The following is an 11,127-nucleotide window of genomic DNA, read 5'->3' on the forward strand; positions in this document are numbered from 1 at the left end:
AAACAAAGTTAACTAAATCACAATTCAACTTTATTATAAAATTATAAACCAAACTTCTGTACCAAAACTAGTAAGTTGAACTGTCATAGTACCAGAGGATTTAATAGTGAATAACATGCCCTTTCAAGTAGAATATTAAGTTTTAACATCTTTAAACAATGTACAGTGTACATAAAGCACATAAATATTTCCATTTACTTTATTAGTTCAGAACATTATATTCCTTTGGATCATTAATCAGTTTCCTCCAGGTTTTGATTTTCCTTTAAAAGTAACTCACTCCTATCTCTAAGTAGAGAATCCATTTTTACAAGGGAAACAAGAAGAGTCCTCCCTTCACAAAGCACATTTTGGAGTTCAGGGTGGGTGGATCTTCTCATCCCTAAAATTTCAGGCATTGATCTGCAGCTTGATTTAACTGCTGTAGAAAATAAGCCTACCCTCTACAAGGAAAGTACATCTATCCATAGGGGAATCATCTTCTTCCTGCTAAATTCCCCCAGCCCTGAGTTTACTGAAAAATATGACAACATGAATTTTCACAGTGGATTTCCTAAATGAGGCTGTTCAGCACACTGTGTATTCCTGCAGCTCTCTGAGGTCCCAGTGCTCTCTCCAGAGCAAACAGAATCACTTCTCACCTGCCCTTTTCTCTGTCAGGATGCCCTGACTTGTTCACTTTGTTCTCCTGCTGGATCTGTTAAACCTTAAGATTAAAGAACAGCCTGACCTGGGACAGAGGTAGGACTCAGAATGCTGAGTTCAGTCAGTGCAGCAGCTGCTGCAGTTCTGTGGAATTCTGAGATCACCTCAGTGAGAAATCCCTGGCTCTCTCCTGCTGCCTCCTGAGCCATGGCTTTCTCATCCCAGGTGCTCTTTTGGCTGCAGCTCCCAGAGCAAAGACCCTGCACTCGCTGCAGCTGAGCTGCTGCTGGAACTGTCCCTGTGCAGAGCACACCAGGTGAACACACTGCTGCCATCACTGCCACTGCACAGGAGCAGCTGCACTTCAGTGCCCCAGGAGCTGAGGGCAGCCACTGCAGAGCCCCTTCTCTGCTGGCAGCCAGGCTGGCACACAGAGCCAGCCCCTGTCCCAGAGCAGCCAGGACAGCCTGTACAGTGAGGGCACAGTGCCATGCTGATGGACAGCGAGGGGAAAATACACCAGTTACAAGCACCTCCAGCAAGAACTGCCAGACTGCTCTAGCACTTCTCTTCCAGCTGAGCACACTGCCCAGCAGAGCTGTCAGGGATCAGGCCACAGCCTCTCTCCCCACCCTCACCAGCAGAAAGGACAAAACTGCTTTTGGTAAGCAGTGCAAGGTAACAGAACTGTAAAACTGAGCCCTGGGGAGGATGGGGGAAGCTGATCTGCAGTGGAGATTGCTCATGGATCCAATGGAGACAAAGGCTTTCTTCCATTATTCCCTTCTAAAAAAAGAAAAAGTCACCTGTACTTAAATATGATTGTGTAGCAATGCAGTCCTCACTACTCTGCAGCTCTGTGGTTCCTCACTAAAGCCTGGGCAAGACTCAAGCCCTGGATTTGTAGCTCCCTCAGCAAGTGGGGGCAGTTCAGCTTGAGCCCCACCCCTGGCACGTGCTGTGAAGTCAAAGTCCACAAAATCAAACCAGAAACCTCCCTCTGGCACAGAAACAAAAACCCAGCAGACAGGGCAAGGCTGAGCCTTCCCAGCCTCCCTCCCCAACAGTTTTCAATAATACAGAGACAACCTTGATACAAAATTACACGTTTTTCCACAATTGCACTAGGCTGGAATTAGGGAAAGCAGGGAGGGTCTGCCTGTCCTGCAAGCATAACAATTTTACATTAAATTAAAAATAAAAGTAAAATTAACAAGCACAGTGAGATTTTAATCTTCGAAAATCAAGTTGTTGCTGGGCAGAGCCTGAGCAGCAAAACAAAGGACACTTTTTGAGACCCCAGTTCACTTTTATTATTCAGAGGGAAATACAAAGCCTCTGGAGCTGATCTTCCTGGTGGAAAGCTGGGCATCCATCTGCCCTCAAATGATCCTAGGATGGAGGTGGTTAATGACTGCTGGCAATGAGCTCCAAGGAGTCCAGGCACTGTGGTGTAAAGCACAATGGTGGGATGAGCAGTCGGGCATGGCTTGAGCAGAGCACTTTCCCCAGGCTTCCTCTTTCCCTCTCTTGCAGCAGGGTCCGTGCTGATCAAGGTAGCTGTTGGCAGGGATGTTGGCCCTTTCCCTAAGAGCACGGAGGCTTTAAGGCACAGCAGCCCTGAGCCCAGAGCCACCTCTATGTCCTGAAGACGTGCACGGCCCTGATCACGTACTGGCGGCAGATGGGGCACTCGCTCATGCGCTTCCCGCACTTGGTGCACGTCACCATGTGCCCGCACTCCAGCAGCACGCAGTCGATGGCAGCATCCATGCAGATCCTGCACAGGTTGTCCTCGGTGCTGGGGGGCCCAGCACCACCTGAGGGGACAGGAGAGCACGGAGGGGTCAGACAAAGGGAGGTGTGGCGGGTTTGTGCATTCCCAGTTGGCTCTGCTGAAGGGATTCCCTAAGGGACAAGGTGTGCAAAGGAATTTCCCTTGTGGTTGCTCCATCAGCTGGCAAGGAGCAGAAGTTTTAGTTTTTACACAGTAATTTCTGTGAGATGGAAACAAATACCACTGAGATGAGGCAAGTGAAGCAACAGGGGTCTCTCTTCCCAGGTAATAACACAAGAGGAAATTACCTCAAGTTGTGACAAGGAGGTTTAGATAGTACCACTGAGATGAGGCAAGAGAGGAAATTACTTCAAGTTGTGACAAGGAGGTTTAGATAGAAATTTTTCCTGATAGCCATTTTCAAAAGGGTTGTCAAGCTCTGGAACAGATTGCTCAGGGCAGCGGTGGCATAAACAACCCTGAGGGGAGGTAAAAGCCATGTAAATGTGGCATTTGGGGACATGGTTTAGGGGTGGCCTTGGCAGTGCTGGCTGGACTGGATCTTGGGACGGTTTTTCCCAATAAACAACTCCATGATTAAGGATCTCACTCACCAGTTTGATCGTCAGTGTCCAAAACTGCAATAGAAGAAGAGAGAGATTTGGTGAGAATCTGAAAAGCTGGGAGAGAAGTGTTACCAGGCAGGGGCTGAAAACCCTGAGGGAGTTGCTAAACCAAAACTGCTTTGTGCTGATCACCATGGGAGGTTCAGGCTGGGCTCTGATCAGGACAGGTTCAACAACTGACAAGAACTTTCTCCGATACTGAGCTTGCAGAACAGTTAAAGCTTCCCAGAGATAAGGGATCCAAAGGGATGTCTCAATTTTTAAGACAGCCTTGGAATGTGTGCAGAGTTTGGTTTCCCAGTGCTGCACCTGCAGCAGCCCCTTGTGCCAGCTCCTCTGCTGTTACACAATCACCAAGTGATTGAACAGACACAGAGTGAGTGAAAGAAAAGGCTACATTGCATCAAAAGCACAAGGTAATGAAAGAATGTAACCCCAAAACTGCTGTCTTAAATCTTGCATCATCCATACAAGACAAAACCTAGAGAGATGCGTTTAAGAAAACAACACTCCTTTGGACAGCACTGAGAAACAAACATATGAAATCAAAGCGTTAAAGTAAGTTTCTCTTGTAAATAATTTACAAATATGTGGTTATTTTAAGAAATCCCCTCGAAGTGCAAACTGGCACCTGGAAAACCAAGCCAGATATATTCTCTACACACCCGTGTCCCCTCACAGCCACCTGAGCAGGCCCAGGAACACTGGTGGTAAGAGAGTGAAACCCCAGCTATCCACAGCTGGGCAGCCCTGGGAGCCACTGCTCTGAGCACATGCCCTGAATCTCCCAGCTGCTCTTTGGTGGCAGTTTCCTGCCTGGGCAGGGCATTTCCCTGCTGGCTTTGCCAGGTACCACAAGCCAAGAGATAAGAGCTCAGCATATCCAGTCGTGTACAGCCACCCACCAGCTGCTGTGAGGGTGAGGCGGTGCCCAGTGGGATCTGCTGGGGGCATGCACAACACCAAGTGTGAAGGATACACAGCCCTTGTGCTGCTGCTGCAGGGCTCCCACAACTCTCTCCTCAAACAGCACCAAGGAGTGGTGAGCAGAGCTCAGCCCCTTTCACTCTGCACAAACACTCCCCCCTCCTCCTCACTCTGCTGCACCAGAAACGTCAGCTAAGTTCCATTTCCTTGTCAGCTGTCTGTAACAAGGCTAAACCTGGGGAACAGGCCCCTGTTTGCCAAGCCTCTCACCTAGGTGTTGAAGGTCCTTCTCTCTGTAGAGGCGAGTGACCCTCTCCAGCAGCTCCCACTTCTCACAGCAGCCTTTGTAGTTGACGAAGTTGCGGGCGAGGATTTCCTTCAGCTGCCGCACGGAGAGCGCGCTGATGTCCCCGACGCTCGTCAGGTCAGACAGGGAGGCCTTCCTGCCCAGCACCAGGTTATCCTCGGAGTCACTGGACTGGGGGGAGCACACAGGGAATTATTCATGCCCTCAACACCTGGAACTATGATATCAATCAACTTCCAGCATGTGTTAGCAGGAATTCAGGTTTGGATGTACAGAGAAGTGGCTGCTCTGAATTCATCTACCAGAAACACAAATCTTGAGATAGAACTTAATCATTTCTGCCATGGTGCCCAAGTGGCATCAGTTCTTTCTGTATGTGGAGGACAAGATGATGCCACAGAAGGGGTCGATTTGGTTTGGTCATTCTCAGTTACTGTTCATGTCCAGTAGCAAATCCAGCCCAGGAAACCTGGTATTCCCTGCCATCCACTTCCAGGACACACAAACCTGTATCTCATCCTCTGCTGCTGCTTCTTCTGCTGCATTCTCAGCTGCTGTTCCACAGGCTGGGCTCGGAGGCACATGACCATTGGCCTGGAAGAGGAAATGAAGCTTTCACCATTTGTGGGTTTCTGAAGGGAAATCAAGTCCAGGACAGTGTCACTGCAGTCCCTGACCTCTGGAAGGACACAGGCAGGACAAGGCACAAGCCAGGCACACTCACAGAGCGTTTTCCCTGTGCAGCACTCACACAAAGTAACACTTACTGAAGCTGAAGCTTTAAAGCCCCAGTACAGAACTCCAGGCTGAATCAGGAGGAGACCAAATTTATACACCAAATTTGTAATGCATATGGGCAGTCCTTCCCTGAGGGTCACACTGTGCTGTGTGTGATGTCAGAGCTCTCAGTGCAAGGCTCTGCAGAACCCTCCTCTAACAGCTCAGATCTTCACAGGAACCCAGCAAACACCTCCTCAGATGGGGTCTGGAGAGGGCAAACAGGAGACAACGAGCGAGGGAGCAGCAGTGACAGGGCTGGAGGAGAAAAGCTGGGCAGTTGCTTTGAACACTTGATCAAATGAGCAGTGTAATTTCAGCTGACTCACCCCCAGCAGCCACTGCTCCCTCTGGTTTCCTACTGACAAAGAGACTGTAATGTTACCATCCCACTTATCCAAGTGGGGACTTGTTAATATTTACAGAGCCCAAGAGTAACAAACAGGATCAAAGAGCCTGAACTGCAGCACCACGTCATGCAAGTCAAGACAAGAAACTGAAATGTATCACGGGGCAGTGAGGGAAGACAGCAGAGCTGGTAAAAACTGGAATGGCAATATCCAGAAAACCAGGGAATGAAAATGCCTTTTAATGATTTGTAAGAAACATTCTCCCAGGAGAACTCTTCTTTTGAACTAAATAAATCTGCTGAGGAAGCAGAAGGTACACACATTTTCACAGCTCAGGCCCACAGGGAAGTGAATACACCCATTAACTTTGTAACCGGACAAGGAGCAGATGTCAAACACTGAGTAAACTTTCCTTAGCAGAGAGCAGAAAGACAAACAAAGCAAGGTCAATAAAAAATAATTAAACTCAAATGCCCCTGCTGAGGTTCATCAGAACTGCAGGTTCATCATAAACCAAGACTTGGCAACAGACTCAGGGTTTGTCTTCTATTGATCTGAGTGCAGGAGACAACAAAAACCTCACCCAGCCCCCATCACCTCAAGCTCCAAAACTGCTTTAGACTGCCCTTGTTATTTGGCACAGGAATTAAAGAACGGTATCAACTATTTAATTACACCCACAAACGCGTGCCAGAAGCCATCAGCAAGTACCAAAGGAAGCAGTCACGGGAGCATCTTGTGGCAAGGGAAGTGTGGACCAGAGCACCAGAGAAAACACAACCCAGAGCAGTGATGATGTTCTGAGAGCGAATGCTCGAGATATTCAGCACTGCCTGCCAAATTCAATTCCATCATGAACAGCACATCATAGTTAGTGACAGCAAGTCACAACTTTACACAGCAGAACCACATCCTAGCAGTTAATCCAAAAACAGAGGTGGATGAGTTTGCAAAAGATGGTTCTGGCCAGAGATTGTACCTGTTGGTGCTCCTGAGCTTCTGAACTTGAGATGGGATCTGCAGACACTGAGGACTCATCATGTGAGGTAGGAGAGGCCAGGTTGGTTGGGGGGTGACTCACAAAGTCCTGCTGTTCATGAGCACTGGTATTAAATGTGTTTGTTCTTATCTGATCTTCCTGGGTAATTGCAGGCTGCTGGCCAAGGATCAGGAATACCAGGTCCTCCTTTTCACGACAGAACTCTGTGGAAATCTCATGGAGGGCCAAGTAATCTCGCAGATCCTTCACCTTCATCTTGATCAGCTCCTCCCGCTGAAAGGCCGTGGCTCGGAAGCGCTGGCAGAGGTGGCAGAGCAGGGGCCCACCCTCGGGCTGGCTTGAGCACGACGTGCAGAAGTTCTTCTTACAGTCCAAGCAGATGTGCTGGGAGAGAGAGGGGAAGGAGTCAGAGGCAGCCCGTGCCCTGTGCCAGCAGCACGGCAGCGCAGCCGAAGGAAGCAGCAGCTGCTCCTAAAGCACAATCAAAACCCTGCAATCCACGAAAAAGTGCCAAGTGGTTACTCATGTTCCTAGAGGAGGAAAAGGATTGATCCCTGAGCAACCACCCAGTCTTAGAGAAGCCCCATTCCCACTCCATTTACCCAGAATGAAACGTGATATCCTGACAAGATTCCCTCACACGACAGGAATTTTCTGCACCTGCTCATGCAGTTTAAGCCAGAGGCAATCAGCAGATTGAGGCAGCAGACTTGTGAGTGAATTCCAGCTAGCTGTGCACATTGTGAATTCCAGCTAGTTGTGCACATTGCTCTGTGCATTAACAAGCTCCAGCATTGAAGGAACTACTTAAAAACATTTCTCTTTCATAAGCACCTGCTATGAATGATGTTCCTCCCTCCAATCTGCTGCAATCACAGAAGGAATCTTTCACCATAAGAGGGACAGGGAACAGCAAGGTCTCACAGACATCAAATAATCTGACATTTATTTACACAAAAATAGCTTATTTTGAAAACAGTACACACACTTTATACCAGTTAGTGCTAGACAGAAAGTGTTGGAAGTTTTGGAAATATTATGCCCCAGACAGTTAAAAACTTTACAGATTGAATTCTGTTGTTAAATGTTTCTGTCTGATACTGGTTCTGATCTTGTCACTCAGGGCTTGATTTTCAGAAGTTCCAAGCACTCACAGTCCATGCTGACTTCTGCAGAAACTTGACTGCTCGACCCTTTGGAAAGGCAAACTCTACATTTTCCAATAGGAATAGCACATTATGTGCCTGTTAAAAAGTCCTGAGGGAAGAAAGAAGTGGTTTCAGTGCTGTTAAAATGCCAATTCACCATCTCAGAGGAGCCAAGCACCTCTGTGAAATTCTGATATCCTGATCCTTCATAGCTGTGCAAGGAAAAACACACAAGTGAGTTGGAGAAGTAATAAATACAAACTCAAAGACAAAAAAGTGGTTTATGAACTGCTCCAGTGACTGAAGAACATCTCTGTCTTCCCAGCTGAAAGAAAGCAGATGTTTTACAGGGTGTAAATACACTACTTTCTTACAAAAGCTCTTTCTGATGCCCTTTTCAGCCTGAAACCCTCCCTGCTCCCCAGTTAACACCTCCAGGCCTCTCATTTAGAGCCTGCACTACACTCACAGTGACACTTACTGGAAAGAATCCCAATTTCCTGCGCAAGCATTTTAAGACATTAACATTTCTACCACAGAGAGAAACTCTTGAAACCTTATCTCAAAGCTGCTGTCTGGGGGCCTGCCAAGGAAAAGCAATTTGCACCAATCACAAAGCAAGGCAGGAAGGGCAATTTCCACAGAACATCCAGTTTGGAGGAGTTTTCCTTAACTTCATCACCATAAAAAAAATAATATGTAATTGACTTTTTGTGACCCTATGATTGCAAGAGCAATCCTGTTCCTTGGCGAATTTTCAGGGTAGAGACAGGAACTGATGGCTGTGCATGCCTAGAGCAGGGGAACAAAACAAATCCACAAAGGTACAGAAGTGGAAAATAACCCTGTTGGTAACACTTAACCTCTGAATCCCTCATCTCTGACATGGGAGCAATCAGATGAACTGAGATTTAAACACCCCAACAACACAAAAACTGCACAAAACAACCCAAAACCCCAAAGGAGCCCCATTTTTCTCTGGCAGGGGAAGCCTCCCCATGGCCTGCAGGTTCCCAAACTGGCTCCAAAGGGACCCCCTGTATTGCCAAGGGCCTTCCACCAGCCAGAAAACCCCTACTTGAGCACTCCCACCTTGAGGTATCACAAAGCAAACAGCACAAGGGCTGTTCTATCAAACATGTTCTTGCAATTAACAGCAATCCTGCCTCAGTTATCAAAGGACACATTTGGGAAGTGAAATAAAGCCAGGCATGTCTCTGACTTAGCAGCTCAGCACTAGGATTTATCTTCAGAGAAAAAAACAACCTCCCCAGCCTCTATCTGAGCAGCAAGTGTTTAAACATGGACATTTTGGCTACATCTCAGCATCAAGCAGCTCTTACAGCTTCACTGAACTCTGACTGAAAGGGCATTAATTCAAGGCACTGTGTTCTTCAGAAAGATTAGTTTCAAATGCTGTTCCACATTAAAACTTTCCTAAAAGGTCAGGCCACATCTGTCTGCTGCTCACTGACAGCACAGTCAGCATGGTCACATAGCCCTGAAATGCTTTATGTGGATGGGTTTTGTTGATTTGTTGGGTTTGGGCTTTTTTAAAGCCATCTAGGCTATCCTTATGGTCACCAGTGCAGAAGGAATTAATTTTTATCCCCTGTATTTTAGAAGAAACATAACTGGACACTGGAGTTCCAAGGTGCTGCCTCTCCCAGGAGAGAATGCAGTTTTCCATGCTGTCCTTGCAGCACTGTGAGATTTCATACACTGCTCCCTCCATAGCAACAGCACTGAGGAATTCCCATGGCTCACAAACACAGCAGTGTGTTCTAAGGGATGTTTTCACTCCCTCACACATGATGGGTGAGCTCTGGCAGCCCCTCCTGCTCCAGCATTCCCACCTGCAGCACGGGGCTCCAGTCACCCCCAGAGTCACAGCTCAGGAGCTGCACAGCAGGAAGGTGGGAGGAGGCTGGGGACCTCCTTTGGAATACAGAATATAAACTTCAATTTCCCTGACAGCCTGGAGCAGGAGCAGCTGGACACGAGCACAGGTACAGACAGCAGATCCCACAGGAAAAGGGGGAAGCTGCTGAGGGCAGGAATGTTTTCAACAGCCTTAGCAGCTCCTCTACAATTTGTGCACCTGAGCATTCCCTCTCCTGTGTGAGTCAGCTCAGCTGGAGCCACTGATGGCCCTGTCCAAGACTCTGCTCTAAGGGCAGCTCATACAGAACATGTATTTAGGAGATAAAACAGGGCTGTGCCTCTGCTGTTGTGCTCACAGCTGCCTGAAATGGTTCCATTTCAGAATTCTCTCCATCCACTATTCCCAATCATGCCCAACAGCAAGTGCTGGGTCCAGGGTAACTCTCTCCACAAGTATTTGTGAGGACATGTGGCTGAATGAGGAGAATGTCAAAGACAGCATTACAGAGTCACGAGCAGGGAGGGCCCCACTGCAGCTGACCCAGCACCAGGAGGAGCCTCAGCACACTCACACACCCCACAGTACATCACCAGAGTTTGACTCCTGAAGCAACTGCACTTCTCAGTGCAAAAATGCACCAACATCCCTGCTGCCCTGGGAGTAGAAAGCAGCAGCTTTGCCAAGACTTGCCATTCCTCAGATGTGTTTCCTCATGCATAAATAAAAAGTGCAAGGAAAACCAATTTATGAACTTTCCCATATAATCTAAAAGGGCTGTGGCCAGAATTCACCATTAGTTTTAAATTCTCACATACTTAAGTTCAGTAACTATAGATCAGACACTTCTTAAGCCACAGAGTGTGGACACAGAACAATTTTCCTCACTGGAACATTTTCAAGCAGCATTAAAGGACCCACCAAGTCCAAATAATGCCCCAGGCAGGGTTGCTGTCGAATTAAGTCTTGTGGTACCAATTATTTTGGCATTTATACACCCACAAATCAAGTTTACAAGTAAGATAAAATTGATCTGGGGCTATTTATGCTCAGCAGTTCTATACACACCCTCAAAAAACTTCATTGGCTTTTACTTTGAGCAACAATTGTTTGGAAAACAGGCAGGAAGATCTCCCTTTACTGAAAACACAAACATTATTAAACTTCTTGCCACAATATTTATTTTTAAAGGACATTAGTGCTTTTAAATAAGAAATTTAATACCTTATGCTCAAGTTAATGCTTTTTTAAGTGATTATCAGCAGTTTGGCCTTCTCATTGAGGAAGTCTGCTGAAGGATTTCCAGTCACATTAATTGTGCCAGAATGGCTGAAGATGCAGAGCCAAGGTGAGCTGTCTTCTGCCATACGGGACGCGCAGATCTGAGGATACGTGTTTAAAATGTGTGTCTGTAACTAAATGAAGCAGCTGGCCCTGGCAGGGCAGGCTCAGGACTCACCTTGCTGGAGGAGCTGTCGAAGTGCAGGCCACAGGCTTTGCAGCTGTGCTCAGAAGCAGTGGGAGAAGGGAAGGAGCTGTAGCCGGGGTTGGAATACGCCTGGGCTCGGGCTGCCGGCGGCGGCTGCATCTCCTCAGGGGAGCCATCCACACAGAACCAGTTACAGCAGCTCGCCCACATAGTGCCTGCCAGGGAAAACACCTGTCAGAGGGGCAGGGACAGCGCCTGC

The 11,127-nt window shown here is 47.6% G+C and overlaps 1 protein-coding gene across 4 annotated transcripts in view; it reads right to left on the minus strand.

Moving 5' to 3' along the window:
• Positions 1-8: 8 nt before the first annotated feature.
• RFFL (ring finger and FYVE like domain containing E3 ubiquitin protein ligase) overlaps positions 9-11,127 on the minus strand; it is a 29,521-nt gene continuing 18,402 nt past the window's right edge. For 2 of the 4 annotated variants that reach the window (XM_041422893.1, XM_041422891.1), the window contains exons 2-7: positions 10,899-11,083; positions 6,389-6,793; positions 4,790-4,876; positions 4,246-4,453; positions 3,037-3,102; positions 9-2,465 (exon numbers count right to left, since the gene is read on the minus strand). In XM_041422893.1, the coding sequence (XP_041278827.1) occupies positions 2,284-2,465; positions 3,037-3,102; positions 4,246-4,453; positions 4,790-4,876; positions 6,389-6,793; positions 10,899-11,078 (1,128 nt within the window). In that variant the 5' untranslated portion in view covers positions 11,079-11,083 and the 3' untranslated portion in view covers positions 9-2,283. The remainder of the gene's footprint in view (positions 2,466-3,036; positions 3,103-4,245; positions 4,454-4,789; positions 4,877-6,388; positions 6,794-10,898; positions 11,084-11,127) is intronic. The other 2 variants (XM_041422894.1, XM_041422892.1) reach the window with 1 other exon arrangement.

This window comes from Onychostruthus taczanowskii, unplaced genomic scaffold, assembly GCF_017590055.1.
Source record: "Onychostruthus taczanowskii isolate IOZ18803 unplaced genomic scaffold, ASM1759005v1 scaffold75, whole genome shotgun sequence".
Lineage (NCBI taxonomy): Eukaryota > Metazoa > Chordata > Aves > Passeriformes > Passeridae > Onychostruthus > Onychostruthus taczanowskii.